Source organism: Pyrus communis, chromosome 13 (assembly GCF_041283825.1).
Source record: "Pyrus communis isolate YQ-2024b chromosome 13, ASM4128382v1, whole genome shotgun sequence".
NCBI lineage: Eukaryota > Viridiplantae > Streptophyta > Magnoliopsida > Rosales > Rosaceae > Pyrus > Pyrus communis.
The window spans coordinates 22,112,338-22,127,500 of NC_142577.1; the positions used below are offsets into that span (position 1 = coordinate 22,112,338).

The 15,163-nt window shown below is 37.8% G+C and overlaps 1 protein-coding gene and 2 non-coding genes across 3 annotated transcripts; all 3 read left to right on the plus strand.

The window, feature by feature from the left end:
* Window positions 1-6,395: 6,395 nt before the first annotated feature.
* On the plus strand, window positions 6,396-10,133 carry LOC137736988 (putative protein phosphatase 2C 42). The gene is made up of 4 exons (XM_068476323.2): window positions 6,396-7,087; window positions 7,518-7,888; window positions 8,746-8,982; window positions 9,431-10,133. The coding sequence occupies exons 1-4, from the start codon at window positions 6,751-6,753 to the stop codon at window positions 9,641-9,643; spliced, it is 1,158 nt and encodes a 385-aa protein (XP_068332424.2). The 5' UTR covers window positions 6,396-6,750; the 3' UTR covers window positions 9,644-10,133.
* A 1,928-nt stretch (window positions 10,134-12,061) lies between these two features.
* Window positions 12,062-12,256, plus strand: LOC137738501 (U2 spliceosomal RNA). Its single transcript, XR_011068951.2, has one exon. It is a non-coding gene; the product is annotated as a U2 spliceosomal RNA (small nuclear RNA).
* Window positions 12,257-14,360: 2,104 nt separating this feature from the next.
* LOC137738505 (U2 spliceosomal RNA) lies at window positions 14,361-14,556 on the plus strand. The gene has a single exon (XR_015955402.1). It is a non-coding gene; the product is annotated as a U2 spliceosomal RNA (small nuclear RNA).
* Window positions 14,557-15,163: the final 607 nt, after the last annotated feature.

Sequence of the window (15,163 nt, forward strand, 5' to 3'; positions counted from 1 at the left end):
CCAAAAATCTCATTCTACACTCCAAACTTTCTATATTTGGAAAGAAAAATACACTTGTGAGGAATGTAGAATAAGATTTTTGAAGTGCCAATAACACTTCCCTATTATCGCATGAAATAAATAAATAATGAGAGATATATAGTGGCCTCTTCTCCATCCATACATCCATACTATCCCAGTTTAAGGCATACGTAGCCAATTGGGCTACCTTATTACAATTTCTAGGATTGGATGCAGTGAATGACAATTGAGTCGCTAAATTCTAAACGCTTGATGTCATCGATAGGGGCTGCACGATCAACAATATAGTACTCCGGACCATGTGTTAGAATTCACTCTACACTGCTTTTGCATCAGTCTCCACCTCCACGTAAATTGAAGATGTCTAACTGCCACTTTCGTCACCTTCGGCCCGAAACATCCAGCACATGACTACTAGTTACGATGTCTAACCATCTCTTCCAACCATCATTACCACATGACCCATCAGTGTTTATTTTGAGTCAAACTGCCATTAATTCTGTCACCTTCGGCGACAAACATCCAGCACATGGCAGAATCCATTAATTTTCTCAATTCATTTCTTGCCTAATGTTAATCAATTTTATGCAACGGATTCATTGCTACCGCAGCATAGTCAGACAATCATACCCCACGTAGAAGAGATGATGCCTTCATTAGTGAATCTTACGTCGTAAAAGCTCTTTGCCACGAGTGGTAGAAACTGATGAATGGCTTTCCACAAAAATAACTTGACTTTGATGCATACATAGATATATACATATTTCAACAAATATGAAACATGCGTTGAATATAATGCAACTACCATGCATGTCAATCACACTCACGTACAAGGGAAGACTTGCATGCATACCCCAATACCCACTCTCTTCACTAATGAAAAATGTCGTAAGTTGAAACATAGATGTGCTTCATCATTTTATACTCATCTGTTTGAACTTGAAAAATGTACCAAACCAGGAAAGAAAACTCGTAAATCAAGCAATTAAGAGTGTTCACTTTCTATATATGACTTTTGATGATGTGTCGCGGTTTGTTTATTTAGATTGCTACATTTTTAATATAGAAAACTTCATTTTAATCCTTGACAAAGATGATTTTTAGATTAAAACCATGAGTAAGATCAAAATCTAATTTTAGTCCCTTGATACATTAATAACCTCATTTATTAATTATATTTTGATTTTTTTAATTATTTCTCTTTTTCTTCCTAATTTTTAATGTATTAATTTTATTTGATTATAACTTTCATTTTCATTTTATTATCGTAATATATTTTGTTGTAAACATTTAGATAAATTAATTTTTGTTATACAATATATTTTGATGTACTTTATCTTCTTCATTTAGGTACATTAAATTCATTATAATACATTTCAGTGCATACATTTAGGTACACACATTTTGTGACACACCCCGACCCAGAATGTCAACTAGAACTCCAAATCGAGCTGTGCTGGCCGTCACTTGGAAGGTGGTGAAGCCATAAAGTGTAGTGATGTGGAAAATGTGAATAAATTTAAGGTGGCAAAGCCAGCATAGCTCAATTCGGAATCCTAGTTGACATTCCAGATCGGGGTGTGTCATTTTGGTACATATATTTCGATACAAATATTTAGGTACATTAATTTAATATAATACATTTCGGTACATACATTTTGGTACACACATTTAGTTACATTAATTTAATATAATACATTTCGGTGCATATATTTCGGTACATACATTTCGGTACTAACATTTAAATACATTAGTTTAATATAATACATTTTGGTACTAACATTTAGGTACATTAATTGAGTCTTTCAAGTTTAAAGAATATTAAATAAAATTAATAAATTAAAAAAAAACTCTTTTTTGGTCAAAAAATAAATTAAAATTTGTATATTAATAAATTTAAGTATTTAATGGGAGACACTAAATAAAATGCACATTAATTATTTTGAATTAAGGACAAATTAAGAAATTATAATCAATATGTAATCTAACATCAGATTTATTTTAAATTTCAATCTTCTATTAAAGTTAAAAAAAAATTAAAAAAAAAACCCTTTTCAATATGCATACATTCCATCTTCGCCGAAAAATTCCCCCACTGGCCAAGGGGAGGGCACACCTAACATATGGGGCCAAAAGTTGCAGAGAAGTATTTTCTTAGGTCAATGGTGGAATACTTCTATGCAATTGCTCAAGGCGCTTCAACTCAACCATCTCCAGCGGAGCATCCCATTTTGCATGCATTGTCCTCCGGTCAACGGTGGGGCCACCGAGTGTATGACTGGATGCTCGAGCATCAGCCGCTTCTCTCACAAGGGATTGTCATTCCTACTGCGGCTACATGGCTCGGCTGTCAACCGCGCGTTTCAGGTAGGGTTAGGTGCGTTAAAGCTTGGGCTCACAGAGCCAATGATTGGTTAGTCAGCCATCTCCAAGCGACTCCTCAATGGCTGAATCACGCTTGAATATTCCGTCGCGATGCGCCGAGGGAAGGCTAGTCGAAATGCGCAGCGCCTTGCTGGTGGTTGTGACCATTCTTGCAACGAGTCTCTATGGTATGAGACTGATTTCTCCAACACAAGTGTGAGAATGCTACCACAAAAACTGCCTCAGCGGGTTAAACAGTTGGTGTCCCTCTTTCTACACATGATTGTGCAGCTGCACTAAAAGTAACTAGTGTCCAACTTACTTGCCTCTGCTTTAAGCAAGCGTGGTGCTGGCGCTCAAGGTAATCCCGACTTTCTCTGATAGAGATGTTCTATGATTGACTATGTTGCCAATCGGCGCTATATATGACATCTTCGATCGACATTTTGAAAGTGTTTGACACCGGATAACGGAGATTAATTAAAGAGAAATCACAAATGAACACTCAAGGATAAACAACTCGCCATTTTAAGAAATCCACAAAAGAGATAAGAGTTTATGGATAGGAAGAAAAACACTCTTCACTAAACCAAGTTTAAAAGTAATTCTTAATTTCTAAATGATTTATTTGCATACATGAGTAGGGGTTTTAAATAGTCTAGGCATGGAACAACCTTCAACCTTCCATGAATAGGTTACTAAGCATGAACTTAATGTAAGACTAATCATGAATTTAAATGAGAACATGAACCATCTTTGAATTAAATATGATGAATGCACCATGTAATAATTAGACGAGTCCAGATTTGGTAATAATATGACAAGTCCATATTCGGTGTCATACGCTTCTGCTGCACAATAACTTGTCCCCGAGTTCTCTTCGTCTTCGCAACCATGATAAGGAGAAAGGTCTGCAACATTGAAGGTTGTTGATACTCCATAGTCTCCTGGAAGTTCAATCTTGTAAGCATTGTCTCCGACACATTGGAGCACCTTGAAATGACCATCAGCTCGTGGTTTCAGCTTCCCATTCTTGCCTCGAGGGAACCTTTCTTTGCAAAGATGAACCCACACCAAATCTCCTTCTTTGAATGTAGCCGGCTTCCTGTGCTTGTTGGCTTGCCTTTGATAATTCTCATTTGCTTAATGATACGTTCCCATACCTGTTCATGTAATTTCTTTATATACTCGGCATGTTCTTCAGCAGCTCCACTGAATTGATAGCTTGTGGGTAGTGGAGCTAAGTCTAGAGGACTTATTGGATTCCGTCCATAAACTGTCATGAAAGGACTAGAATCAGTTGTCTGACTGGTAGATCAATTGTAGGCAAATTCAACTTGAGCTAAAACAAGATCCCATTGACGAATATTTTTACCCACCAAACTTCTTAACAAATTTCCCAAGCTTCGGTTGACCGCTTCCATTTGCCTATCCGTTTGGGGGTGATGGGAAGAACTAAACTGTGAAGTAGTGCCTAGCTTTCTCCAAAGAGTTCGCCAAAAATGCCCAACAAACTTAATGTCTTGTCAGATGTGATTGTCTTTGGAATGCCATGATGCTTGACAATTTCTCGACATTGTTATAACTCCAATAAGGCTGGAGTTGCACGATATTGCTAATTTCCAAGCGAAGTCCCCCAAGATAAAGAGCAATGGTTTGCTCCTCTGTCTCAACAACGTTGCAAAGCATTCGGAGTTTGTTAAATTCTGTTGTATACTCCTCCACAAACTAATCTTTTTGCTTGAAATTGTGAAACTTAAGAAAAGAATCTTGTCGATAACTTTCTGGTAGAAATTTCTTCTTCAATTCTCTCCTCATCTTTTCCCATGTTACAATTTTTCTTTTTCCTTCACGAGCCCGCTGCTTCTTGAGATGTTCCCACCAAATTGAAGCATGTTTCTTCAATTTGATAGCCACTAGTTTCACTTTGCGATCTTCTGCCACATCCTTGTAATCAAATATTCTTTCAACGGTATTGATCCAATCCATGAGTTCTTCAGGCTGCATCTTGCCTTCAAATTCTGGAATGTCAACTTTGATATCAAAATTTTGTTGAAAATGATGACGCTGTCCACAATCATTCTCATCATCCGAGACTCAATCATCACCACCACCAAAAGGATTCTCCTCCTCTTCATCGGATCCATCATTCTCTGTTTCATGACGGGGATCATCATGTTCCAGAGGTTCATAGCGCTCAAGATGCTGCTGAAGCTGCTGCACTTGTCTCCTTAGGTCATCCATCTCAATGTCATGCAGATGTCTCTCACGATGTGGTGAGTACTGGCAAGCTTGTCGGCCTCCACGACGCCCATGCCTCCCAACCATGATCGGATAGAGCTCTGATTACCAATTTGACACCAGATAACAGAGATTAAAGAGAAACCACAAGTGAACACTCAAAGATAAACAACTCGTCACTCTAAGAAATCCACCAAAGAGATAAGAGTTTACGGATAGGAAGAAAAACATTTTTCACTAAACCAAGTTTAAAAGTAATTCTTAATTTCTAAATGATTTATTTCCATACTCGTAGGGGTTTTAATAGTCTAGGCATGGAACAACCTTCAACCTTCCATGAATAGGTTACTAACCGTCACAGGGTGTTGTCCAAACATATTGGATCATTGTATATCAAATCCCGGAATGTTGGAAACTTCGTTGTTAAATTGTTGAAAGAAAGGTTGTTTGATGTAAATACTTCGTAACACAATAAATTTGAAACCACTACTAGTTTACTGGACCATGTACTAATTTATGCAGAAAAGATCAGTGGCCTGGGAAACAAACTAAAAAATTAGTTAATCAATTACATTAACTACAGGCACACAATCTTCTGCAAGAATTGAGACCGGGGCTAGCTAATGTCTATTTTTCCGGCAATATCTTAACATGCATGTTAGAAGGTAGGGGCTCCTATGGTTACATCAAACGAGTCACTCGAAACGTATATCTCCGGCCACAACGGCTTTGTCGAACCACAGTCGTTTAGTATTGACACTCTGCTACCCTAACAGTCGTTGAATCGGACCCAGTTTTGGCCTGGCTATGTTGTTTTCGGGGCAACTTGCGATGCTAAGAAATTTGGAATAACCAAGCAAGCACTGTGGTTTTGGATCATTATGTATGGTGGAGCTTAAAATTGGTTATCTGTCTCCTATTTTGCCACAGTACAAATAGCGAAGGAAATTGATGACCATTCGTAGAGGAAACACTCTTCCGATCCACTTGCAAAATGAGCAAGATAACCTTCCGCTGTGCAAAGTTGTTAGAGTAGCGGTATTCTTCATTTTACATAAGATTAATCCGATTGTAGAACAAATATTTGATTATTCATAGATCATCGATAATGCATGGATATTATTTATCGTTATAAAATTTACATGTATGTTGTGTGCATCGAGATTGTGATGCGCTTAAATCCAATATGTTGGACTGAGCGAGCGATACATTGTGGAAAGAAGACAAATTGGCCTTGAGCTATAAGATCGCATAGGTACACACTCTTCCAAAGAAAAAAACACACACTTTCCTCTTGGGAATAAGTGTAAAGCAACAAAATACTTTTGTTCAAAAAGAAAGCAACAAATAAAGAGAAGTGCTCAAGATGTCAAAATTTAAACCAAACGTAAATGATTAAGGCGTACTTTTTGAGAGTTTGTGATTCAAATAGTAAAATCTACGCAACTTATATTTTTCTAGACAAAAAAATGAAAATAACGTTTGTCTACAAACATAACACCATTTCAACGATATTTAGAGCCATTCGAATTAGGATTTCATGAAATTTTGTGCTTCTAATAGTTTTGAGTAGTACCACATGCGTAATTGTACTTAAATTGTATATAACATATCCTAAACAACGAATATATTACCGAATATAAAACCAAAAATTGTACGGATAAAGATATGCATATCTCGTCCACTTTCTCATGCCTTAAAAGTAAAAAAGAAGAAACATTTATAAACATTGGCTTAATTTCTTAGTGGAAAAAACAAATTAAAATTTAAAAATATTAAAAAAAAAAAGGGAAAAAAAAAAGAAAAAAGAAAGAAAGAGGCATTGAAGGGTGACACTCAAGAAGAGGCTTCCCTACACCATCTTCTGCCCACAATACAGCCGAGAACGAGGCCTTTCCTGTTCCTCTACCACCGAACACAACCCCCCTGCCGTCACTCTTCTCTATCCTGCGCCTCCCCTCTTAACCCACCCCCCACCCTTAACCTGCGCACCCTCTCCCCCCTATACCTTCCCCTCCCAATTTCCATTAAAACCTAGGATTCCCCTCCTCTCAACCTCTTCCCCCAAATTCGGAGTCCTGAAGGGTCTTTGAGTTTCGGGTTAGGGTTTTTGAGAGATGTGGGATGCTTCAGGCATTGATGAATCTGCTCTCTCTTTGCTGGAAGCCATTTGGGCGCAGCGACGGTGAGGGACTCGGCTCTGTCGGAATCGTCGGCGCTGCGAACATCGGAGGCGGCGGTGGAGGACGAGATGGCAAAGATAATTTGCTTTGGTTCCGAGATTTCGGAAAGTACGCGTGGGGCGATTTCTCCATGGCGGTGGTCCAAGCCAATCAGGTGCTCGAGGACCAGAGCCAGATCGAGTCTGGACCCTTTGGAACCTTCGTCGGCGTATACGACGGACATGGCGGCCCGGAGACCGCTCGATACGTTTGCGACAATTTATTTAGACATTTCCAAGGTTCGTGATCCCCAACCCCCTCAAATATATATGATTTTTAGATTTGAATGGCATGGTTTCGAATTCGCCACGTCTTGGTGGAGAAAGTGTGATTGTTAATTTGTGGATCGGAATTGTTAATCGTGATGTTTGTTAAAGCTGTGAGCTTTTTGTTTAAGTTGTGATTTTGATTGGTCTTTGAGTTTGGATCATGGATTATCTCTGCATACAATGCTTTGGAAAGTTGAATATATATCTCTGCGCGTAGAATTTGCTAAGCGAGTAAAAAAATTGTGGGACACTGCCTGGTTCTTCGTTGTAATGCATAGTTTTCGTTTCCTATTGTTTTTATTTTACTTTAGTTGGGCAGTTTTGGGGTCGGGTTTCCTGTTTAACTATTGAAGAATGAGCCGCTCTTATGTTGGCTATCTTAGGCATTGTGTTTATGCAGCAATATCAGCGGAGTCTGAAGGTGTTGTGACAGTAGAGACTATCCAAAATGCTTTTCTCCGAACAGAGGAAGGGTTTACTGCCCTTGTTTCGGAGCTGTGGGGTACTAGACCCCAAGTAGCAACTGTCGGGTCATGCTGTCTGGTTGGAGTAATATGTCAGGGGACCCTATTTGTGGCAAACTTGGGAGATTCACGGTGTGTGTTGGGGAAGAAAGTGGGCAACACTGGGGAAATTGCTGCGATCCAGTTGTCCACTGAACACAATGCAAATCTCGAGGAGGTTAGGCATGAGCTGAAAGATTTGCACCCACATGATCCTGAAATTGTCGTTTTAAAGCATGGAGTTTGGAGAGTAAAAGGGATAATCCAGGTATTTTTTATTTATATTGTTCATCCAAAAGCTCATTAGTTTAGGTGTGCATTAATCTGTAACTACCTATAGTTATGTTATCGGTGTTTCTGTTCTCCTACCTGTTGTTTCTGAAGCCAATATTTGTCGAAATGGTGCAAGAACCCTAGTCCTAGCCTCCTAGGTTTTGTGTATGCGGTGTTTAGTCTGAGAATTTCTATCCTATGTCTGTCATGCATCTGCAGAGCTGTATTGCATCTTATGCTCGTCCTGTTTAGGATCTGGCAATAAGAATTACTGAAAGCTTAGAATTGTGAAGGATTAGGAAGCCCTTTGATGAGCATTTTGAACTAAGATAGAGTAGTCTAATTTATTCATTAGCTTCTAGCTTTGTTTATAACTTGAGATAACACCCTCGCTGATTCGTAATATCTTCAACAAGTTTGATTTTACCTGATTCAACCAAATTTTGTGAGGTGAATGGGTTGTTTTGCAAGGTCTAATTGAAATCATGGTTGTTTGTCTGATAGGCAAGAGATAATGAACTTAAAGGTTGTTGATTTGTTCCCAAGTTAAAATTTGCCCCAGTGCCAAGTTTTTTTTTATTAGATGTGTATCTATTTTGCAACAACAACAACAAAGCCTTTTCCCACTAAGCTTGTATCTATTTTATTTTGCAATTGTTGAAAATCATAGGAGTTCAAATGTATAAATACTTAGTATTTTCTTAGATCTACATAAGCCTGTTATCTTGCTAGAATCCTTCTGGAAGGAGATTTTTGGGCTATATTATGAATGCTTTGTTATAAATGTTCATAAGTTTGTTCATTCTTAAATAGTGATGTTTTGCAATAACTCCTTGCATTTATTTGATGTAGGTATCTAAATCTATAGGTGACGTATATATGAAACATGCACGGTTTAACAGGGAGCCAATTAGTGCAAAATTCAGACTTCCCGAACCAATGACCATGCCTATCTTGTCTGCCGAACCAACCATTCTTTCTCATCCCCTCCATCCAAATGATTCTTTCCTTATATTTGCTTCTGATGGTCTATGGGAACACTTGAGTAATGAAAAAGCGGTTGAGATTGTCCACAATCATCCACATGCAGTAAGATTCTGACCTTTTCAGTTTTTAGTCATATTAAATAATTCTTATTTTCAATCACATTCATGTCATACTTTCTTACCTGCCTTGGTGTAGATCAAATGTCCTTAAAGAATGATCGCAATAGAAGAAGTATATTTGAATGGATGGCCAGACGAAACATATAGGTTTCAATATTCTTGAAAATATTTATCTTTATTCCTCGCTGTCGCATTTTTATCTGATATTGGCTTGTGCCGACTTGAGTTTTGAATACCTATTGACGGAAATATAGATGTAAGGATAAATACTTTGCCTTTTAATTTGCAACTTAGGGAAGTAAAAAGAAGCATTGGCTTTGAGCCGATGCTTTAAGCATTTTCTGGTATCTGATACTTATTGTTTATATCTGTTTTAATGAGATTATATGCTGTTCTTGATCTCTGATGCTGACTAGTACCCGTGTTGGCAGGGAAGTGCCAAGCGGCTTGTTAAGACGGCTCTCCAAGAAGCTGCAAGGAAAAGAGAGATGCGATATTCAGATCTTCGAAAAATTGACAAGAAGGTCAGACGGCATTTTCACGATGATATAACTGTCATTGTTTTATTCTTAAACCATGACCTAATATCCAGAGGCACAGCGCAAGAGCCCCGAGTATCAATAAAAAGTGCCCGTGACCACTGATACGTTTATGAAATCAAACATGTCTCTGCTGCCCCTGATTTTGCTACGTGCGTGAACGATCATACTACTATCGGGAGAAATAATTTCCAGGATGAATTGGCTAGACAAACCACCGGGATCCAGAGATGATGGTTGATTTTTGAAGAGGCTTTTCAAGTTTTAATGTCAGAAGAGTAACTTAATTACAGAGTCGTATAATTCCATGTTTATGTCGTATCTAAAATGAATGTTGTAGTTGGTTTGGTTGCCTCTCGGAAACAGAATGCGAGAGCCGCAGTGTCATTATAAATTTTTTCCTTTCAAAAGTACAGCTACACCTCTTGTTCTGTTCATTACCAGGGAACTCTTTTAACTGCTTGTAACGGCAATTGCATCCTTTGGAAAGGGCAAGGGCAAGACATTTGAATTGACTTTGGGCAACTCCATTCGTTGGGGATGGGCAAGGGCAAAGACAATTATTATTCACTTATATACATTTTAAATTTTTTAATGTTTTGTTGGCTTTATCTTCCCCTTGTCGTTATTATCTTATATTTCCAATGAGATTTTCTCGTCATGTGTGATTATTCATTTATACTACCGCTCAAACTTTTGATGAGATTCTCAACCATTTATAGTGTCACGTGCAAAAATCTTCTTCTACATGTGTTGCACTTTCATTTCTTTCCCGTGATTGAATAATGAGTTACTAGCACTCAAGTCTCAAGCAAAGCAACGTCCTTGGGTGTAACGTCTTTTCCAATTGATCAACTTGCTTTCTCTCTAATTTTTTTTTGTAACAAAAGTACTTGGAAAGTGGAAAACAAATATAAGAGATTGCAGTAAAAATAAACAAGGTTCTAAAAGACGCTAGACGCTAGTCAGACGCGCCGGCTTCGGCCTAGCGTTTAGGCGAGTAGATCTATTATATTTCGTGTAAATAAATGTTTGTTTATACTTAAAATATATATAATTTTATCATAAACTACAAAATAGAATGATATATATAATATGAAGTATTGGAATATAAAGGAAAAACATGAGAAACAAGCATATAATGTGTGTTCATTTAAGTATTCAATAAATCTCTTACAATTTATTAAAAAATAAAATATAAAATGAAAGTTATTTATTTTCTGTCTAAGAGTAGCAACCTAGACGGTTGCCTAGACGAGCTAGGCGCGTGCCTAGGCTGGCTAGGAGGGTGCCTAAGCAGGTCTAGGCACATTTCTTAATTTTTAAACGTCTAGGCATTAATCGAGACGGTGGCTAACCGCCTAATATCTAGGTAGAGATTTTTAAAACAGTGAAAATAAATAATGAGTTGTAGTGTGGGGAATGAAGAAGATGGTTGAGTTTTTATAGACTTAATTGTTCTTTTTATTTAATTTTTTTACAGTTAGATTAATCATGATTGTTCCATGTGGCACAATAGTAGGATTTTCGAGGAAAAAAAAAATGACCGTTTAGAAATCCAACAATCTAGGACATGCAGGGCAAAGAGCCATTGGACTCTGTCGGCTGGCGTATGTCGCAAGGCCTGCCCTCCACTGACTAACGCCGTTCCATGTGGAGTCATGAGTGGACTCATGGGCGGGCAAAAGTTGGCTGGACAGCACAACGGAATTGACGGAGCCCCCGAATCGTCATGGCCCGCTGAAGCAACTTTTTTATGTTTTGGGCAGTTAAACGGCTCTTACCTCTGCTGGGAATAGCTGGAATCGCTCTAATAAGCGAATCCGATAAATATATGTTGTTTATTTCAGCATACGTTGGGGTCGATATTTATGTTGTGAAAACATGTGTTAAAATATAAATTATATTATTATATCATTGGGTGGAATATTATCAGATTGGCCAATTATATTATAACTTATGGTTACGTGATATATGACATTTTTGTATTAGATAGTAATTTTTTACATTAAATATTGCATTGATAATACTATTTGTTTACTAATACCATCATTTTAATAGAAACATGGTCCCTGCTTTGCGTTTTGACCAACATGGACAAGGTTGGATTAGAGCAATTTGCTCTCAGCAAAACATCAACTTTCTTAAACAAATTAAACTACAGCAGATTGAAATGGTTCCGGCTTGTTTCAGCATTCTCTTAAACGAAAGCTTTCGCAGATCCGGTTTCCCCCTTGAATTTCTTGTTTCCAGCTCTATCGTTCAAACCGAGCCACGGAGGAGAATAAAAAATGATGCAGCCAGGAAGAGGACGAGAAAGAGGACTGGTGGATCTCATCGATCAATCCCATGTGATTTTACATTCCTGCTTTTGGCCTGAGAGTGGTAAGATGTAATTGAGTTAACAGTGCAAAGTTAGAAGCAGCGCTACAAGAAACTATGGGGGGAACCCACATCGGCCATCTGAGGAAGTAGGAGAGTTAAGATGTGGGATAAAAACGAAAGCCCGACGGTTAATTAAGCATACATTTCTTGGCTTTCTGGATAAGAGTAAGTGTAATATCTATTATTATTAGTTTAATATTTGATACGTTGGCAATAGTTTATATGATATTAAATTAAATTTTCAAGAAGAAAGGTTTATTACAATAGCTTGCTATTGGGATTTTTGTGTGTTACATAAGCGTTGCACTGCCGCTTGGGCCTGGCACATCCCACCAAATCAAAGTTTAAAATTTGATGGCCCAACCCAAGCAACTTATTTGCTCCTACAAACTGTAAGTGTTGTGATGGAATGGAATAGATGACGGAGTCACGGATTCAGGAACATGCAAGCTTTCGTGTTCCTCCCAAAGTTAAGGTTTGCGCATGCAGAATTGGTAATGACATCCTCCCAACCAGAGCAAACCTCACTAGGAGACACGTGGATGATCGATGATCTGACTTGCCTCCTGGTTACGTGAGCAAGAGCGTTCTTGACACCTCTATGTGGAATGCATAATATTATTTTAGAGTGCAAATCACTTCAGATCATTGACACCTCTACGTCGAGTGCAATTCACTTCAGATCATTTCAGCATTTCAATGGCGTTCTTTTAATTAGAGAAATAACACAACGTGATTTCTCTAAAAAAATTCATCAAATAAGTTAATGGAGCACAACTAAAATTAACTTTGGAGAATAGATGACTACAAAATACCTTCCTTTGTTTCTATTTTGTTTTTTGTTTTTTTTTTTTTAAGTATTTCCTGAGCGGCACGAGTTGATTTAATTTATTTGTGTTGTGCCTTTGCGTTTTAAAGCAAACGCAAAACAAAATACCTTGGCAGACCTAAGAGACGAGGTCAGGGACTATGTCGCAAAACGAAGTCATGGTAGTTAACGTTGCGAGACAAACGAAGTCATGGGAGTTAACGTCACATATAGCATCGGGACTCGGGATGTAGAGAGCGAGATGAGGCTTATGGTTCTTTCGCGAACGTTGGTGTCGATTTCTCACATGGGAGAAGTTATTCCAATAATTTGGCTCGAGTAATTACTCAATCATGAAAACGAAAAATATTGTAATGTCACCAAACGTGGAATGGGATACAAATTTCACTCTCCTGTTGTTAACTTTACTACCAAATGATCCCCCAAAAGATGTTAGATTGCATCAGATTGGAATGGTATGATATCATGCGGCATGTTTCAACCATAGCATTCTGCAATCTCTCCAGTGAGTTAGAAGCATTAACTAGATACTTCTAAGATACCACTTACCCTCTAGTTTCTTATTTCGAGCTCGGTCGTTCGAATCGAGCCATGGAGGAGAAGTGCCAATCTCCAAGATGCAGCCAGAAAGAGGACGAGTTGATCTCAACTACAACTCTTAACTGGGAAGAACAAGACCAATGGCATGGGTATGATGATTCGAAAGGGCTGGATGACGAGTACTGGCCCAGCGATGGATGGAACTAATGCATGCGGAAGGTGGTGGAATATGATGACGACACGTAGCATCAATAAGACATGAAGTGAGTGTGACTAAAGCAAAGTGTGATAAGTTATAAAGAAAGATTTTCACCCATTATTGTAGGAAAGAAACAAAAGTGTATAATGTTTCTTAGGGATGGTTTAGTATTGCTGTGTCTTGAAAAAAATTTGTTTCTGCTGTGCTGTGAGAATAAGCAGCATAGTGTTTGGTAAATTTTTTTTGTAAAAGTGTTTTTGATTAAAAAAAAAAATGATAAACTTTTATGTAAAACAGATGTGAAAAAAAACTGGTTTTTCAAAGTTTGGTTTTGCAGCTTTGTGTTTTTGGCTTTTTTTTTATAGTCACTTTTTTCAGAATCACTTTAGTACCAAACTAAGGCTTAGTCCTAGGTGAGGTTCGGGAGATTTCCTCCCTTGCCTATAAATAGGTGTGCTCAAGCTTTGTATTCTTAGACTAAGTTGAGCATTGAGACTTTTAAAAGGGCTTAGTAGTAGAGACTTGGTTGAGCATTCATACTTGGTTCACCAAGCATTGTAAGATATTGAAGCATCAATAAAGAGAGTTTGCTTGTATAATTCTCTTTGTTCAATCCTAATGTGGAGATCCTAAAGAGTGGAGATCCTAGTGTAAAGCTTAGTTTCCTTTTAGTGTTAAATTTTATTTTTAATTTTGGATTTTGATGATAAGACATGGTTTTGTAGGCCTGAGAGTGATAAGATGTAATTGTATTACAGTGCAAAGTTAGAAACAACACTGCAATAAAGTATTATAGTCTCATATCGGCCAACTTATTAAATTAGGAGAGTTAATTTGTATAAAAAGGGAAGCCCAACAGGGAAATAATTATACATTTCTTGGCCTTTTGGCTAAGATCAAGTGTAGTATCTGTTCTTATTAGTTTAATATTTGATACGTGAGCCAATAGTCCACACGATATTAAATTAATTTCTTTAGAGTGAGGGTTCACTATAATAACTTGCTATTGGGGACCTCGTGTGTTGTCTAAGCATTGCACTACTGCTCGGGCCCGGCACAACCCACCAAATCATAGTTTAGTCTTTAACAGCCCAACCTAATTAAGTTTTTGTATTATCACAGTTTAGGTTAGAATTTAGAAGCCGAACGTAGCCCATTACTCAAGTATTTATTTGAACATTTGACAGTTCCCAACCAAAGAAACGGCCTCTCTTAGGGATGGTTTGATATTGTTGTGCTTTGAAAAAAAACTGTTTCTGCTGTGCTGTGAGAATAAGCAGCTGTGAAATAAAACAGCAGAGTGTTTGGTAAACTTTTTTGTAAAAGTTCTTTTGAAAAAAAAAATGCAGTATTATAGTGTTTGGTAAACTTTTACGTAAAACAGATGTGAAAAAAATTCGGTTTTTCAAAGCTGGGTTTTGCAGCTTCTTGTTTTTGGCTTTTTTTTTCACCCAAAACTGTGAAAAAAAGCTGAAGCTGAATGTTTACCAAACACAAAAATAATTCCCAGCTTTCTTTAATATTAATTTTTTTCAGAATCATCTCAGTACCAAACCAGCCTTAAATGCCTGAAGGAGATGCTCTGGATAATCCTTGATACAAGCGACGCTGTGCTGTGATTCCACTGAAAATCCCAACTGCTGCATCAATCCCCTCGTTCGCTGCACTCGCC

Coding starts and splice junctions, on each gene's coding strand:
- LOC137736988 (XM_068476323.2), top strand. CDS start 6,751: ATGCTTCAGGCATTGATGAATCTGCTCTCTCTTTGCTGGAAGCCATTT. Junction 7,088..7,517: donor TTTATTTAGACATTTCCAAG/GTTCGTGATCCC, acceptor GTGTTTATGCAG/CAATATCAGCGGAGTCTGAA. Junction 7,889..8,745: donor GAGTAAAAGGGATAATCCAG/GTATTTTTTATT, acceptor TATTTGATGTAG/GTATCTAAATCTATAGGTGA.